The sequence below is a fragment of the Manacus candei genome, unplaced genomic scaffold, assembly GCF_025592945.1.
Source record: "Manacus candei isolate 608988 ecotype Guabito, Panama unplaced genomic scaffold, ASM2559294v1 h1tg000019l, whole genome shotgun sequence".
In the NCBI taxonomy this organism is placed as follows: domain Eukaryota; kingdom Metazoa; phylum Chordata; class Aves; order Passeriformes; family Pipridae; genus Manacus; species Manacus candei.
Window position 1 is genome coordinate 3,991,039 of NW_026138067.1, and position 17,914 is coordinate 4,008,952.

Here is a 17,914-nt window from a genome sequence, read left to right on the forward strand (position 1 = left end):
TGCCCTGTTGGGAACTGTGTCCAATTCTGGACCCCTCACTACAGACATTGAAGTGTTGGAGTGTGTCCAGAGAAGCGCATTGGAGCTGGTGAAGGGTCTGGAGCACAAGTCTGATGAGGAGCAGCTGAGGGAACTGGGTGGGTCTCAGCCTGGAGAAAAAGGAGGGGACCTTATCACTCTCTACAACTTCTGAAAGGAGGTTGTAGGTGGGGGTCGGCTTCTTCTGCCAGGCAGCTGGTGACAGGATGAGAAGACATAGTTTAAAGTTGTCCAAGGGAGGTTTAGGTTGGACATCAGGAAGAATTTCTTCACAAAATGGGTGATCAGACACTGGAATGGGCTGCCCAGGGAGGTGGTAGTGTCACGGTCCTGGAGGTGTTTCAGGAAAGACTGGGCGTGGCCCTCAGTGCTGTGGTCTAGTTGACATGGTGGTGTTGGGTCACAGGTTGGACTCGACGATCCCAGACACCTTTCCCAAACCACCCGACCCCAGCACAGCCGCCACACACCCGCAGCCCCACAGGCACGCGCGAATCAGACCCCGCCCCCTCCCGGGCCCCGCCCCCAGCAGGGCACGTGACCCCCGCCCTCAGTGCCGCCCCTGGCCCCGCCCCTGCGCTCCCGCCAAACGCTTCCGGCCGGGGCCGGCGGCGCAGCGCGCACGCGCCGGGGAACCCGGAAGCGGCGGCGCGGCGGGTCCGGGGCGGTAGCGCGGTGGGGGCGCTGCCAGCGCGGGGCTCCCGGCACGGGGCTCCCAGCACGGGGTCCCGCGGCCCGGCCCGCTCGGGGGGCACGGAGCGTCGGGGCTGCTGCTGGGGCAGGTAAAGGGGTCCTGCGGTGGTAGGGGCCCGGGGAGGGACATGTGAAGATGTGTCCCGGAGGTATGGGCGGGGGCTGCCCGGCGCCGTGAGAGTGTCTGGGTGAGGCTTCGGGGGTGACGGAGCGGGGAAGGGTCTCCTCGGGACGGCGGAGGTGTGGGAGAGGGTGTGGGGAGGTAGGAGAGTGACCTCGGCTCGGGTCATGGACGATGTTGGTTTCTTGGAGTTCAGGGTGGCAGGAAACTGGCGGGTTTGCCTTGGACATCGTGCTCGGAGACTGACACTGGTGTCAGAGCGGAGAGGGGCATCTAAGGGCATGTTTTAGTGTGCACTTTTGTCTGTTAAAAGTTATCCTTTTTAGATGTTATCAAAAGTTATCCTTTTGATGACTCCGAAAAGCAGTTTTCCTGTCATTTAAGTGCTGTGTGATCATCTTTTCTGTTTTTTGGTTTGGTTGGTTAGCTTTTCTTTTGAGCAAGACAGTTACTAGTTCATGTATACTAGTTCATATATACGCACACACACATGTATATGCGTGTGTATATATATATATATATATATGTAAGCTGAAAATTTGTAGGTCAAATAGATGTGCTTTCATCTTGCTATATGCTTGATCTTTATATGTAACTATGTGTATCTCTACCTATAAACGCATATTTAGAATTATTTTCATACTTTCAAACAGTGGGACTGGTGCATTATTGAAAATTAGACCATCAGATTTGTAACTAATAACTCAATCTCTTGTCCTTTTTTTCTTAGTGCTTGACCTGTAATATAGATATCTTCCAGGATGCTGGAGTCCTATGTAACTCCTATTTTGATGAGTTATGTGAATCGCTACATAAAGAATTTGAAGCCTTCGGATCTGCAGTTGTCACTCTGGGGAGGAGATGTTGTACTTAGTAAACTTGAATTAAAGTTGGATGTACTTGAACAGGTACGTTATGTTTTAGTTGTTACAGTCTGTGCTTTTGATTTAAAAGAAGTTGACTGAATTATTTAGATTGGTCTGCACAGCTAAATAATCATTTAGTGCTTGCTGGTTTTCTTCTTATGCAAGTCCTTTTTTTCCCCCCCTGCATTTAGTTATTCTTGCTTTAATTTCATGCCATTTGTTTAGCAATTAATGGTAGTTCTTTACACATTCTGTAACTTATGGGGTGTGAAGAGAAGGGCCTTTTTTCAGACATGTTTTTTTTTTCAGTAACCATTGTTTTACAGTATGAACGTTAATTAAATTTCTTTTCCAGTCATATTTACTAATTGCATATAGTAACTAATCCAAAATGTCACAAAGTAAAGTAGGATCTCTAGAATTATGCAAACTAAACACAGATTTGTGTTCTCTGTTTGGTTTTCTCATTTAAGATTTCATCATTCCACTTGTATCTAAACTTAAGAGTAGTTGAGGGACAGATTTGATCAGCTGGTTTATGTAGATTAGATCAGAGACTAAAGACAAGCTTGACCAACTAATACGCTAGATACAGAATTTGGAGTCTCCTATCAATATAAATTAATTAAGTTTTAGCAGAGAGATGATTTCCTTTTATGTTTATCTGAGTTGACAGCTTGAGTGTGTGAGACAAGTAAAGCTGGCTTTTGTTGTGCATGGTGTAGCAAGTCTTAGCTAGAGTCCTGTGTCCTGTGTCCAGTCCAACCAGGTGAAGAAACTGAGATAAATGCAGCAAAGAAGAATGAGAAATTTAGACAATACATCCATTGAAAGAAGAATGAAATAGAGAGGAAATGCATTTTTAATTTTGAATAAAATAAGGTGAGACAAGATAGGGTAAGAATTTTTTGGATGTGACAAGAAACGATAGAATAAATTGCACACAGGGAGCCTTAGGTTGGACATAAATGAAAGTCTTTTTTTAGTTTGATTATGAGGCATTGGAGTAGACTGAGGAGACTGCGTAGTCTCTGTCGGGGACACCTTTTAAAATGTGGAAGAAGTACTTATGGTTAATTAAGAATCTCTGGTCCTGTTCTGGAAGAGGAGACAATCTTTCTTTCAAGAGATCCTGTCCTATTTTCTGTGCCTTTTGAAGAGCCTGACTTGTCTGCCTTCAAGTATTTGGTGGCCTCTCTATTTTCTCTCAAGTCTATTAGTTCCTCATGTTCTTGACACAGCTTGTCCATACAGCTGATGTGGGTACTAGACTTCAGTTGTATAGGATGTGTTCCCCTGTGAGCCTTTTTAAATGTGTGTATTGTAGAACCAAAGAAGGACTGGTCAGAAAGGAATTCTGGAGGTCATGTAGTCCAGCCTCCTCTTCTGAACAGGGCTGTTGCCAACATTGTCAGACCAACTTATGTTTTTCTCCAGTTGAGTCTTGAAATCTCCTGTCTTGTGAAAACCTTCTCTCTGGGTAAACTGTTTCAATGCTCTACTGTATATAGAGAAAGCTTGTCCTAATAACAAATTGTGATGGATATTAAACTTGCTGTATTACCTGATACTATTAGAATTTTGCTGCTGTCATTGGTGATATTCCTTTTCCAGTAGTTGCAGTTTGCTCGTGGATGATCCCTGGCTTCATCTTTGTCTACCTATGTGTCAACTGGGTTCCTAAATATCCAGCTCAATCTAATAATGTCATGGCTCCTGTAGTGTTACCATATGTACCCGTGCTCATGACTTATCAGCTTGAATGGGGATGTGATAAATTCAAAATTTAGCTTGGATTAATTGTTTTTACATTATTTGACTGTGTCTTTGTGAAACTTAGCGATCGTAATTTGACTCTTATTATTCTTTGGAACTTGTCTGGACCCATGGACTGTATTTAGGGTGTCTTTCTCTTTTTTGTGAAGGGATGCTGCTTTACACCTGCTCAGCAGAAGTCTTTGAGTATATAGTATTTGATAATACAATGACCCAAACCTTTGCAGCTGGCAGGGAGCTCCCTTGAGAAGCTGGTTTCTAAAAATTACCAGCTATATGATTTTATTTGGGTTCTCTGCCATGATGGGTTCATGGTATCTGAAGTTAGTCACCCTAACTGCTCTGCTCTTTTAACATCCTTTCTGTCCCAGGCTATCCCCAGCCTGGTTCCCTACTCCTTATTTGAAATGAACTCAGCTTTAATTTCATGCTTTAGGCTTTTAGATAGAAATGCACATATCCTGGATATCTTTGTCTATAGCCTTGAACATTTTTCAGAGAATTCCATCTTTTGTGGAGTTATACGTGACTTTTTGGGAATGTTAGAATAGGTGCCAAACTACTGGACAAAACACCTTATAACAGATTTAGGACAAGTCTGTGCTTTGTCCCCTCACTCTCCTCACTTCAGCTGATATTAGTGTTCCCATGTTGTGCTCTTACAGGCTACCGAACAGAATCTCAAAGGACAGGTGACAACAGAACATAAACTGCTGTCTGTCTTCCAAAAGCTTTTTGTGACCAACTTGGAACCAGTACCTTTTGAAATCAGATGTAATACAGTTGTAAAATAAGATAATGTAATAAATTTTCTATGTATCAACCCCAAAGAGAATGTTTCAGTACCTGAAAATACTTTGCATGTTTTTTACATATATTTATATATGTTTTATGCTCTCATTAAACTGAGCTGATTGTCATTGCAATAACTTTTAGAGTCTGTCCTTCTCTCTGCCCCCTTTTTCTTTGTACAATATCACTTCTGTAGTGGAAGTCAAGTACTGGTTTGTACTCAGGTTCAACCTTCTAGGTACAGTGTAGCTTTTGTACCTAATTGTGTCCCTCTTTGAGTAACCAGTTAATTATAATTATATGTATATAATATATAATATTATAATAATTATCTTTAGTTGAAGAATAAATCTGATAAAATTTTGGTATCTTTTTTCCCTATCTTGGATGATTCAATTACTGCAAGATGAAACATGCCAAGAAATTTTCCATCTACGCATAATACACCCATTGTACAAAGATTACTTCAAGAAAGTAATATGCAATAAACAATTAAATACTGCTTTTTGGAAAAACCTTTTAAGCACTTGTCAACTTCTATGTGAGGTTCCCGTGGTACCAGAGGTAACAGAACTACCATGAACTTGGTGACCAACTTGTGTGTAATGTTTCTGTTGACACAGTGATACCAAAGAGATAAGATACATGGAGAGCTCTTTTTGCAGCTTTTGTATATTCCCTTAACAATGTAGTTTTTTATGTTAACTGTTTTACAAACTCAGAAGAGAAAGATGGAGCAGTCTTTGGAAGACAAAGGATAGCTTGATCTAAAGATTGAGTTGTATTATAAGTGTGAATTTTTCATATCCAAAAGAATTAAAAAAGACATATGAAAAATTCTAATGTACTTAAATGATTTTAAGGAAACTAGAGCATTGAAATATCTTTATTTTAGGTGTCTGTGTTATGTGCCACTGGCTTACTTGTGAAATACAGCCTTGAGTGTGAAGAAAGGGTATTTGAGTTAATGCTGATGTGGAGAAAAATACTTGCCAAACACTCCAAAGTTTGGGATAGTCTTGTGTTTTAGAGCAAGGGGAGATTTTAGGTAAAGGGGCATTATGGTCATCTAGTCTGCAGTCTTGCATGATATCAATCTGCTATTTATGGGTCAAGCCCAGAAGTTTGTTTTTAGTCATATAATATTTTTGTGAAGGATCTCTGTGATGTAAATGTAAAATCTAAAATGTAGTGTCTAATCAGTCATGAGTACAGAAGAAATATTAAGAATTTCAAGCGGTACTTAATGAAAGGGGAAAGATTTCATAGGAAGTGAGGAGGAATAAAAATGGTCTTTGTTATGTTATATTATGAACAGGTTTATAAATTCGGCACACACATGTATTGTCTATTGAAATAGTACAACAGATCTCTCTGCATTGCTTTAAGGAAATTAGAATAATGCCAGACAACATTTGTATCTAAATTTCTTTGAAAAAAACCTATCTTTTAAATATGTAGTGCATTTGCTTGTATCACCTCATTTTGAAATAATTCCTACTTCTGTGTCTTTCAATATCTAGCAGTTAACTAGACAAAAATGAGAATGTGTTAAATCCATCCAGAAAATAGTGGAAAAAGAGCTATTCTAGAATGCCTTTTGAAGTAAATACAGGTCAGGATCTAAATAGACATTGTGGTATTGATGAGTAACATAAAATTTAGATAACTACGTGTCTGGAATGGGAATTTATTTCTTATTACTGTAACAGTGTTAATTTGCTGTCTTGATCCCTGAAAGCATTATCTCTTAAGTTGTAATGTATTTTTATAGATTGTATGTTTTTTATAATTTGTTTCAGTGCCACTCCCCCTCCCCCCAAAAAAAAGAAAAAAAACAACAGAAAACCACCACAAAACTCCAGGACAAAAGGCTCTATTTAATTTATTGTATGATTCCTGTAGCAACATGTGTAACTAAACTGCCCAGTACTTGCTTTTCAGTGTCTTAACTGAAACTGTTTGGATTAAAATTTTATTTGTGTTGCTTGTGAGCATACAGCTGAATTTTTAGGAGAGAGGCTTTTGGCTAAAATCCTTAAGTATTTTAGTGAATGAGACGAAGAAGAAACACTTTGTAAAAACAAATTAGCAATTTCCTTCAAACCTTTTGTGAGAAACTCTGTAACTGTCAACTTTTAGAATAGGGACTTGGAATTAGATGTGACTTTGTGTAAGCATGGCTGAGGAAGGAGTCAGGAGTTTCCCTAACATGAGATGAGTGTGTTTTTTTTGAACTTCATTAACGAAAGCTCATTAAACTCCCAAAATTAATTTATAAACTGAAAGCTGTACTTGGCAAAAACCCCCAGAGCTATAATTTTATCTAGTTTTCTTCTCTGAAGATTTTGTCAGCAGTTAATGTACTTTCATCTGCTCTTAGATGCAAGATGAACTTTTTCATAGTACCAGTAGAAAGGCTGAAGAGGTATCAGCTGCAGAGTGGAAAGTGTTGCTGAAAACAGCTCGTATTAGCAGCTTTGTTGCTGTCGTGGTGATAGGTATTCCTGAGTAAAAATTGTTAACTTGTCTTTTGGGTGACTAATTAGAGGCTATCTCAGAATGCTAACCTGTCACAAATGTAATAATGGTTGTTTCAACTCTCAACTTAGGACATGGTAACTACTTAGGAAAATCAAAAATTTTGGTGGGCTTTCAAAATATGTCACCAAGGTTTAATTATAGATTCATAATTTGTAAATCTATCCTTGATTTTATTTCAAGATATTAGGAAAATAATGACATAAGCTAGCTTCACAGAAATATTCTATAGGCAGATTTTTAAGACTTTATAATATATGTCACCTCCCAAAGGCAAAATAACTTCGTCCCCAAATTTTATTAACATAGAAGCTCTATACGGCATGGATACGTCTAGGGTCAAGCAGTACAGGAAAAGAGGCTTTCTGCATCTACTTCTAGATGTTTGTCTAAAATTGCCTAGCAACTTGCCTGTTCGACCTCTGAGTTTCTTGGACCTTTTCTATTTAACATCTGTTCATTCAGAGGAATTCTGAGTTGAATGTTGTATGTACCCAAACTGAGCCAAGGTGCAAAGGTGCTTAAGCCCTGCCTTGCCAGGATAATTCTGGAGTTCTGAACAAAGTTTTATGTCCCTGAGTTTACTAAGAAACACAACAATTAAGAACCTGAGAGTGTTGGTCAGCAGCAGACTCAGTAGGTCAGCAGTGTGCCCATGCAGCCCAGAGGGCAAACCCCCTCCTGGGGTGCATCAAACTCGGCATCACCAGCCAACCATCACCAACAGAGCTGACTGTCCCGCTGTGACAGTGTTGGTGCGGCCTCACCTTGAGCACTGTGTGTTGTTCTGGGCCCCACAATTAAACAAGGATGTGTCCAGAGGAGGGTAACAAAGCTGGTGAAAGAGCTGGAGGCAATGTCCTGTGAGAAGGGACTGAGGACTTTGGGCTTGTCTGGTTTGGAGGAAAGGAGGTTGAGGGGTGACCTCACTGCTCTCTAGAGCTTCCTGAGGAGGGGATGTGAGAGGGAGGTGCTGAGCTCTTCTCCCTGGTATGCAGGGATAGGACATGTAGGAATGGTTCAAAGCTCTGCCAGGGGAGGCTTAGACTGGACGTTAAGAAGCATTGACCAGGGTGTGGTCAAACACTGGAACAGGCTTCCTAGAGGAAGTGGATGCCCCATGCATATTGTGTATAATTGCACAATGCCCTTAACAACTTCTGGTCAGCCCTGGATTGGTGGGGCAGTTGGACTGGAGGGTGGTTGTAGGTTGGCCAAAGCTATCACCTAGCATCTAGGAGACTTAGATTCACTTATTTCTCCATCTGAGAAGATTTACACCTGTAGTTCCCAGTATCTAAGATGAAGATGAAAACACCAGGCTTTTAAGCAACTTGAAGACATCTGTTGTTTTTTCTCCATTAAAATTTTATAGTAAAAAATGTTAGAATAGGACATCAGAAGAGTAAGAAGATGAATCATCACTGGAACCTCATCATTAGAATACTTAGTTTTGAGAATGCTGACTTAAAATTCTGACATAGTATCAAAAATTGTTTCCTTGTTTCGCAGTAAACACTTGCCTTCATTATTCCAAATCTTGGTTACTCGTCCTGGGACCAGGTCTCTAGCCTGACCACTGTGTCTGTTAAGTGCTCTGAAGCTACTGGAGAACCTAAAACACTTTGGCACCTTATTTCCTGCTGAATTGCTGCATGCAGCAGCTGGCTCAGTGGGGCTGTGCTGTAGAGTTGTGATCCCTGCATTGGCTGGATGGAGTGTCAGGCATTTGTTAGGAGTTCTGGACTGATTTGCACCAGTTTTTAAAGCAGTGTGATATTCACATTAGGCCTTGATGAGGAGGAGTCCAGTTTTGTCCATAAAAAATTTAATAACTTTGTGTTCACTAGCAGTTTGATGTGAATGGGGCAACAGTGGGCCAGTGTTAAGAGCACTGAGCTCTTACAACTCTGAGTATTAAAATATTTTCAAAGAAATTGCCTTTCTGTTGCATTGTCAATGTTTAATTCTAAATTTGTTCTCTTCACAATAACACAGGTTGCATATTAATTTGAGCATTTACTTTCACCTTGATCATTTCTACTTGTCCCTTGAATAGTGAAGCATGTTGCAGTAGCTTCATGTGAGAGAGGTGGTTTTAAACTGTTTTATTATTAAGGACGTGGTAATCCAAACGTCTCCTTTGAACAGACTAATTGTAATGTAAGCATGCAAGTGATTAGAAGGGCAAATCCCATGCCTTGTGACACACTACTGATTAGGGGAGAATAAATTTTGACTTGTTTTGTGATAGAACCATACTATTTTGAGTTAAAAATGCGTCTTGAATTTTGTTGTTTCGGTAGTTAATTCTGCATTCTTTGCTGTTGTTAGGAGCTGAAACTGCCATTTACATTTTTAAGCGGGCATATTCATGAACTTCGGATTCACGTGCCATGGACAAAATTGGGATCAGAACCAGTTGTCATCACTATCAATACAATGGAATGCATTTTGAAGTTAAAGGATGGTGCTCAGGTAAGAAATGTGATGAATGCTTTTCTAACATTGAGAGGTTGATGACAATAATAACTTCTACAGGTCACTTTCTTCAAAGCCTTCTGAAGAATCTGACATGTAAAGTTGGGATTCTTTTTATTTTCTGAGAGGCTAATGATGTTCTTCTTGTCATGGCTAGTCTCTTCCTTTATGCTTATTTTTAAACTCTGTCTTAGCTGCAGCTAATAAAGAGTTCTTGCAGATGTGAAAGCATGTTAATAGTGCTCTGTCAGAATTTTCCCATGATTAGAGAAGAAGTGGATTTCAAGAGCAATATACCGTCCTGTGGGCTTGCTGCCTCTCAAGAAACAGTGCTGGTTGCATGAGTCAGCTGAATGTGGCACAACTCAGCACTGGGCGTTTTTCAGAAGTGGTGTTGCTGAAGGAATGCTTTAAAGATTCTGGACTGTAATTAATGTTTACCTTTAGGAGTTACAGTGCTTGCTTGAGTATAGTACTTGGAAGACTTCCTTTATGTAAAGGTCACAATTTGTACACTATGCTGTTTCACAGGCTTAGGAAAGGTTTTGTTCTGACACAATAAAGCTGAAATATGGTGTCTCAATTTTTGTCATATATCTAAGTTAACCAAAAGTACGTAGATATATTAATGTTAAACTTGCTTTGTTTTAGTCACTATAGTGCTTTGATTCTAGAGAGGTTTTCTGGTTTGTTTTTGTTGGTTTTTTTAAAGCCTTGTTTACATTTCAATTTCAAGGTGGTCTTTCAGTTATATTGAGGTTCATGCAAAAGAAAATTCCAATTTATGCAAAATTCAAGTGTTTTGTAGGGTGCTTGATGAGCTGTTAACTTTTAACAGCAATAAATAGATGCAAACCAGCAAGAACATTGCCAAACACTTTTCTGTGATGGTTGATATTTCTTGTAATATTCTTTTACAGTTCCAGATCTAAGAGGCTTTTTTGCTGGAGTAGAAACCTCTAGTTCTAGCTGTGCCACCCACAAAGCACACGCTTGCATTCTGTAGTTAAATCTGTGTGCAGACGTGCATGTGCATATACACACAGGTACACGCACCAGCAGCCAAATGCTAAGTACAGTTCCAATATTAAGGTAAGCTTTTTGAGACCAGATGTTCCATGAGAAATGGGTTTTAGAAGCAGCAAATTGCAGCTGATTATAAGAGTTGCAGAAAAAGATTTGTAGCCCACGACTTTGTGCAACCCAGAACTAATATTTGATATTGGACCTTGCAGATGGCTACTGCTGGAATGATCAGATTTCCTCCTTGCCTGGTATTCGAAACTTAAATTTTGTGGTGCATACAGCAAGAGGTCAAGTGTCACAAATGTAAAGCACTCTCAAAACAAGTATTTATTACAGATGTTTAAGATTCAGAGGCAAGAAAGGAATTTTGAAAATTGCAACTGACATTTGAACAAATTATTCAGTGGTATGTACACCCAGGAGGATAAAATTTGGGTCTGTGCCATAGAAGGATTATCTTTGACTAACAAGAATGTAAATGAAAACACTTTTATGCTGTTATCTGAGGATATGGTTTAAAAAGTTGACAGCTTGAATTTTATTTTTTAAATTACTATTTGAAAGTGTTTTATAAAAAGAAAGTGTTCGAGAAATTCTTGTGTTCTAACCTTGTATGGCGGAGTACTTGGCTAAAACCAGTTGTCATAAAAGTCTTTGTAATCAGTGAATAAAAACTATGAATGAAATAAAATATTTCTGTGGAAAATGTTAGTAAAATGGACTTTAAGTGAATTTAGCTCCAGCTTGGAACTGTTCTGCCAAGAACTTCATATCTGTGAAGAACATAATTACCAAGAAAGTTTAGTTTAGGTCTCAAATTGATTGTCTTGATCCTGCATTTCCTTCCTCAGGTGAAACCTCTAATGAGCACATGCATAATTTCACCTGCACAAAAAATAAAGTTCTGACCTCAACTTAATGAGAGATGTATTCTTTGGAAAGGGGCTATTTCAAACAATGTTTCTGTTGAAGATATATGAAGATTAAAATACATGGCATTGTTTGAAGCTATTGTCCAGTGGACCCTGCAGATTTTTGTGAGCAAAAACCTCTCTTCTTTTTTACGTTTTTGAAGTGTATCAGTTCCTTGGGAGTGCTTTTGTACATATGCCCTTTACTTTGATGCTTTGTCATTGTTAGTTCAGCTTTGGTGTTAGTTTAGTTGTTTTTTTTGTTCATGCTATTGCAGCATCTCCTCAGCTAAGTCTGGAGTAGATAGTAATGGCTCAACTTCTAGTTTTATGCAAATACTGTCCTTTTCTAAGCAGAAGTGTTGTAAAACTGGTAAGTTCACTCAACGATATACAAAATCTATGTTGTAGAATTAGTGGTATTTTATGTGGGTTTTGAAGTTTGGACATTTTGAAGGTCATTGCTTTTCCCCCTTTGTCTGTGCTTTGCTTCCTTTTCTTACTTTTTTTACATCTGATACTACTGCTTCTAAAACCCAAATGTTAAATATGGCTACTTTACAAGAAAATTAAACTGAAGTGAATCAGGAACAGAACTTTGCAGTGATTAAAGTGGTGCTCTATTGAACATTCTCTGTATGTACACTTTTGGTTATGACTTGTTTAATGGCAGTACTTGAAATAGAATTTTGGTGTGAGGCATTTTGCATTGCTTTTTGATGTCTGTCAGCCTAATGCAACTGTGCCTGTTTTTTTTTGTTTTTTGGTCTTTAATGTAATCTTCTGCAGCACTGAGTTTTAAGTATGAGCATTTATAATGTTCTCAAATTCATGAAACATGTTGGTAAGGATGATTGTGAAATCTGTTATTACATACTTACATGTAACTGAAATTTGTTTGACTTGTTATAGAAGATAGTTAAAGTTCTGGTATTATATTCTTCTCGTTACCTATCTCTATATATTAAATCTCATGACTTTATATAAAATTGAAAACACCTTGCTAAATCTGGGTTGACTGCTGTTTTTCCTCCTAGAGTTTTTTTTCTCCTTTTGTCCTGTTTGAAATTCTTTGCTCTTTTCTCTTTGCCTCTCCGTGCCACAATACCTCTGTGCCCAAACCACAGGCTTTAAATTCAGGTAGTACAAATTGGGAAGGACAAGCCTGTAAGCCCGTGTCTGTTTTCTTCACCTTCCTGCAATTATAACTAACCACAAGACTAATATTCTTTGTGTTCAGCCTTGATTTCTGTGGTTTTTAGTGTTGGAACTGACGCAATGAGGAGATCAAGGAGAAATGTGTTATCTGTATTATTGCTTCACTTCTGAGTCCTTGCCTTTAATCAGGACACAGTGCACCAGGAATATGCTGATGTATATGAAGATGAAGATTCTCTGTACTCCAAGGATAACTAATTATGGAATTGAGAAAGGCTGTTAGGTAGAAGCACTTACAGGGGCACAGGGAAAACAAGTAGTTTGGATCAGCATACAGACAATTGAGCACTTCTTTTTTCAGGAGGCATGACGAAGGAAGTTGTGAAGGAATATAATAACTCTGTGGAAGCAGTGGAGAACAGGCCACAAGCATGACTGTCAGAATTGCAGACACATTCTTATTTGACAGTTGGTAGGGACTGCCATCAAAGAATGCTGAAAGCAGGAATTAGTCTTGACCGGAAAATGATTGAGATGGGAGATAAGGTGTGTAGACAGGTTATGGAGAACTTTGACAGTGAAGACACAAGGCTTATGTTTAATGAGTGTGTAGTTATATAAAGTTTTTGCTTAGATGGTAAAGCTATCTCAGGTCTGAAGCTGTGCTTTGCTGTTTTTGTCCTCACCTGGGTTGTAGCAGTTTCAATGGAAAGTGGTTGTATGGACAAGCAGTGCTGTTTTCTTTCCATTTGAGTCTTTCTGCTGTTCCATGACAGCAAAATTATGATAAGACTTGAAGTCAGAAACTTAAAGTCTTTAGTGACCCACCTTTGTGCTTTTTGTTTCCTCATGTAGAAGCTCAAGGTCTTTATTTTTAAAATATTTTTTATTTGATACCTGCTCACTTTCATAGTGGTCTCTTTAGTTCAGTAAATCTGATACTGAGTTTTAACATCTGTATGCAAAGTTTAAAGTGAAGATTATATTGAGAACTGCCCTGCCAAAAGTAAAATATGTTGTCAGCTAGTGTTGAATCATCATCTCAGGTTAATGATGGATCTGAAATTCTCATTAAGCAGCCAGTTCATGCTGCTCTTATATGTGTTTTAGTAGATTAATATAAGAAAAAAGGGAATTTTATATGTTTCTGTGTGTGCATGCATACAAATTAGTATATATAACTAAAAAGAGCAGTTTTCCATATTATGAATTAAAGCATTTTGTACAAATTCCTTTGTGCAAATCAGACTTCAGTTGTTTAGTCTTTTCCAAAGGCTCAGGAAGATTTAGCAGAGTCTTTAGTTGGGTTTTATGCCATTTTCAAGAACTCCAGTATGAAGAGTTCTTACATTTTTCTATGAATTGATAGGTGTGGAAAAAAAGTGGTTTAGGTAGGAGATTCTCTTTTTCAAGGATATTGTCTTTCTAAGAGAGAAATACCACACCCCACGAATTTCTTACAAAAACATTTAGTAAACTTACTCTTTCAGTAGAGAAAGTAGTAAAGGCAGGTTGTAACTGCTAGAAAAGGCCTTGTAGCATTCGATTCAGACACTTTGTCTTCTATCTCCACTGTTTTCAAAGGAGGCTAAAGAGGAGATGCTGAGCAGCTTTGCTTAAAACTGAATTACTCTTCACATGTTCTAGCTGGGCAAGCAAGAGAGACCATGTAATTTACCTACATTTTTTCCTATTAACCACTTTATCGATTTTAAAAGCAAAGTATCTGATGCTTTAGATTGCAGTTATTCTGAAAGAATATTATCAAAGAAGAAATTGCGTTTGTTCAAAGACTCCCACAGGCACATTTCTTAATTTTCTTAGTGCCATTGTGTTGCCTCAGCCTGAGTAGCTGCCTTGGTTACCTGAATGCCTCTTAATGTGTTCCTAATTTTGGGCAGTTTTCATGTGAATTTGTCAATATGTGGGTCCCCCAAGCAGTCACAAGTCCTGCCAACAAACCATCTCCAGCTTGGGCTCTTCTCCCCACAGGTCCACAGGTCCTGTCAGGGGCCTGCTCTAGTGTGGGCTTCCCACGGGCTCACAGCCTCCTTCAGATGTCCACCTGCTCCAGTGTGTGTCCTCCACAGGCTGCAGGTGGATATCTGCTCTACCATGGGCTGCAGGGGGACAGCTGCCTCACCGTGGTCTTCACTGTGGCCTGCAGGGGAATCTCTGCTCCAGTGTCTGGAGCATCTACCCCCATCCTGCACTGACCTGGGTGTCTGCAGGATTCTTTAGCTCACATGTTCTCATTCCTCTCTACTCTGGCCATAAATGCTTCTGTATCTTCTTTCTTCATCTTAAATCTGTTATCTGATAATTGTCATTGATGGCCTTTTGGCCAGTGTTGGCTTCCCTCTTGGAGCCAGCTGGCGTTGCCTCCCTCAGACATAAGGGAAACTTCTAGTAGCTTCTCACAAAGCCACTCCTGTAGACCCCTGCTACCAAAACCTTGCCCTTAAAACCCAATCCAGGCCTGAAGAAGTCCTTATGTCCTTCATACTGACAAACCTCAAGATTATAGTGTTATTATTGTGCATAGATATCCCATAGTTTTGCTGATACTTATTTGTGCTCCTGTGTACTGTGGAATTTATTTCAGTACTGGTGAAGGGCAAGAAGTTTCTGCTTTTCACATTTTTGAAGTAAAGCTCAAAAATTCCTGTTGTTTTGTTCCTTCTGTTGCCTGAACTACCTCTAAATGGATGATTTACTTTGGCTTGCAACAAATGATTAAAAGACAGTCCTCATAATGCAGAGCTGGTAGCTGAAAAGCTACTTGACATGGATGTATTGTCTTATGGTTGCTATCCGGGTGGAGAACTGCTGTTTAAAACCAGCTTTCTTCCAGAAGTAGTTATGCCTTCCAACTGCTGGGGTCTTGTTGAGGTTTAAGGCCTCGGGTTCTCTAGTTGCCTTGGCATAATTTGTGGTACTTTCTATCTTTTAGTATACTTGGACAGTTGGTCTTAGGCATATGGACTGGACTTCTTGTCATCTATCCTAAATTGCCATTTTGCTTTTTTAAAATTTAAATATTTAGAATTAAACATTGTTTGGGTTTTTTAATTACTGTTTGACTATACTGACTTAGACTGGCTCTTTGCCTTTTTAAAATGTCTGTTGTGTATGGGGAAACATGGCCTTGCCAAAAAGGAAATAACACTTTTCATGTTTTAAACAACTCATTACCCTCCAAAAAAAACAGTGTAATTGTCCTTTAAATTCAAGAAAGAGAAATATGTTTACTTATGTATAAACATGGGTTATATACATTAATGTTTTAATTCTTTATACATAAAGTGTACATGAGCTTTCTTTTAAGTGCCAAATCAATGTCCCTAGTTTGGAGATTGAGGTCTTTGGAGGGTGAGATCTTTTTTAAATGCTTATGTGATGCTAGTACTGTACCTCATTTAATTTATGAATATTCTATAGACTGTTAAACAGCCAATTTTCAGTCTTCCTTTAGCAGGTAAAGTTTGAGGCAACCAGGTGGAAACATGTATTCTGCAACCAAGAGAGCTCTTCTGCAGTCCATTCTGACTTTCGGTAGTGTCCCAAACATATTTACAAAATTAGGCACTAAATAATTTATATCAGATTTATGGCTTTGTTATCTTAGGGAAAGGCACTTCTTTGGAGCATGACTTTGAAGTTAGTTGGTCTTATGTAGAACATCAGCTGGAGTTCTGTCTTTCTCAAATAGCAAGAGGAAAGGATAATGCAGATAGGAGTAGTACATGGAGGAAGGCTGAGGCAGCTAAATGGACAAATAGGTTAGGTGAGAAGAGATTAAAGCCACCTGATGGATATGAAGGGGAGGGGTGTTTTTTGGATGTGGTGCCTAGTGGTCCTTTAAGCTTCCCTAGCTTTACAGGTAATTCTAAGTAGATTGTTTAATCAGGTGAGGGTAGCATGCTTATGTAAAAAATTCCACTTGTTTACCTTGGAACACCTGACTAGCCGAGAAATGTCTCACTTATTTTGGTGGAACCTTGTCGGGATGCCATATTTTGGGAAGATGTAATCCTAATTTTAGACATGTCAGAGTAGTTTTCCACATGTATGTATCTTTTGGGGAATCTTGCGTAGTGCTGAATATATTGAATCTGTCAAAATATTTCAGGCTTAGTAGTTTAATATATTATTATTATTTTCTCCTATGTTTTGAAGAAAATATTTTCAGAGCAGATTACTACAATGCAGTTATTTCATGGGTTCTAAAATAGATGTAGATATGGGACTTGCTTTTTTCTGGATCAGTTTGTATTTCTGCAGAAATCGGTGCTTTATTTGACATGTGTTTTGGATTTGTACTTTTTTAAAGCTTTTGGCTTTTGGGCAGATGCTCTTAAATTAATCTCTGACTCTACCCACTTTATTTTTGTTAATTCCCTTACTTTTTTCTTATACTGTTCTTTTATATGTGCTGGGGTTTCATTATACACTTAAATTGTGGGCAGTGACTTCCTGGTTAGATTCCTCCTTTCTATTTAGACCTTCACTTTAGCTTTAATTGTGCTTTGACAGTTGGATGTGAAAGTTGGTTCTGCTTCTTTTTGTAACTTCACTTTTCCATTTGTTGTATAAGCCTATCCTTGTCTGATCAGTCTCATGCCACTAAATTATGTATTGAGTAGTTATCAGCTGCCCTACTAAACTGATGTTTCTGAATTAAGGCCAATGTGTTTTGGTTTTTTTTCTCCAAGAGCTGTGTTTTGGGACTAAAGAGTGTGCCAGACCTGGTGTCTGTCTTATTGCAACTCCATGTCAATGCCCTTGGCAATGTCAGTTCAATGTAGAGTGTGAAGAAAGAGAATAGGTCCGTTTTCAAAATTGGGTTGAGAAATAACATGGTGAGAATTCAGAATCTCAAAACTTAGTATTAAATCAACAAATGTTTATAAACATGTTCATATCAGTTTTTTCAATACTGTCTTTGTTGATGGAAAATACTAATTTTCATTTGCTGAAAATTGAAGTGTTATGAGCTTGTTGCACACGGGCTGATGTTTCTGAAAACAAGAGAAGGATATCCATCTCTGTGATTTTTCTGGAACTGGATTAGGATTAGAGATTTGTTGGTATAGAAGCTGGCAGACTGTGCTTGGGGGAGTGTGTTCTGACTGAAGCATTTCCCCATGTCTTAGTTGTGGAAACTTACATATTGTTGAGCATTTTTTTATTGTTCTCAAACAGACCGCAAGTAACAGTCGTTTTAACCCATTTCTCTCTCTGTGTCTCTCCCCCTTCCTTTTTTATTTCTACTTCCATAGCATTCTCTAAAATTGATTCTAGAATTTGACTGTAACTTGCCACTGGCAAATCATGTTCTATTTGAAAATAAAAAAAATTAGAAAACAAATTATGTAAGGAAACAACCAGTAAAACTGTTTGACTTCCATATATGCACATTTCTCTTTATTCATGCATATGAAAACTTATAAACCTGTGCCAAATGCCAGTGTTAACAAAATATGTATTATTTGTTTTAACCAAAAGCA

General features: G+C 38.7%; 1 protein-coding gene across 3 annotated transcripts in view; it reads left to right on the forward strand.

Annotated features, from left to right (window-relative positions):
• The first annotated feature begins 690 nt into the window (after positions 1–690).
• The window catches only part of VPS13B (vacuolar protein sorting 13 homolog B), a 428,152-nt gene continuing 410,928 nt past the window's right edge, over positions 691–17,914 (forward strand). For all 3 annotated transcript variants that reach the window (XM_051785196.1, XM_051785198.1, XM_051785197.1), the window contains exons 1-3: positions 691–821; positions 1,584–1,761; positions 9,163–9,306. In XM_051785196.1, coding sequence (XP_051641156.1) covers positions 1,615–1,761; positions 9,163–9,306 — 291 coding nt within the window. In that variant the 5' untranslated portion in view covers positions 691–821; positions 1,584–1,614. The remainder of the gene's footprint in view (positions 822–1,583; positions 1,762–9,162; positions 9,307–17,914) is intronic.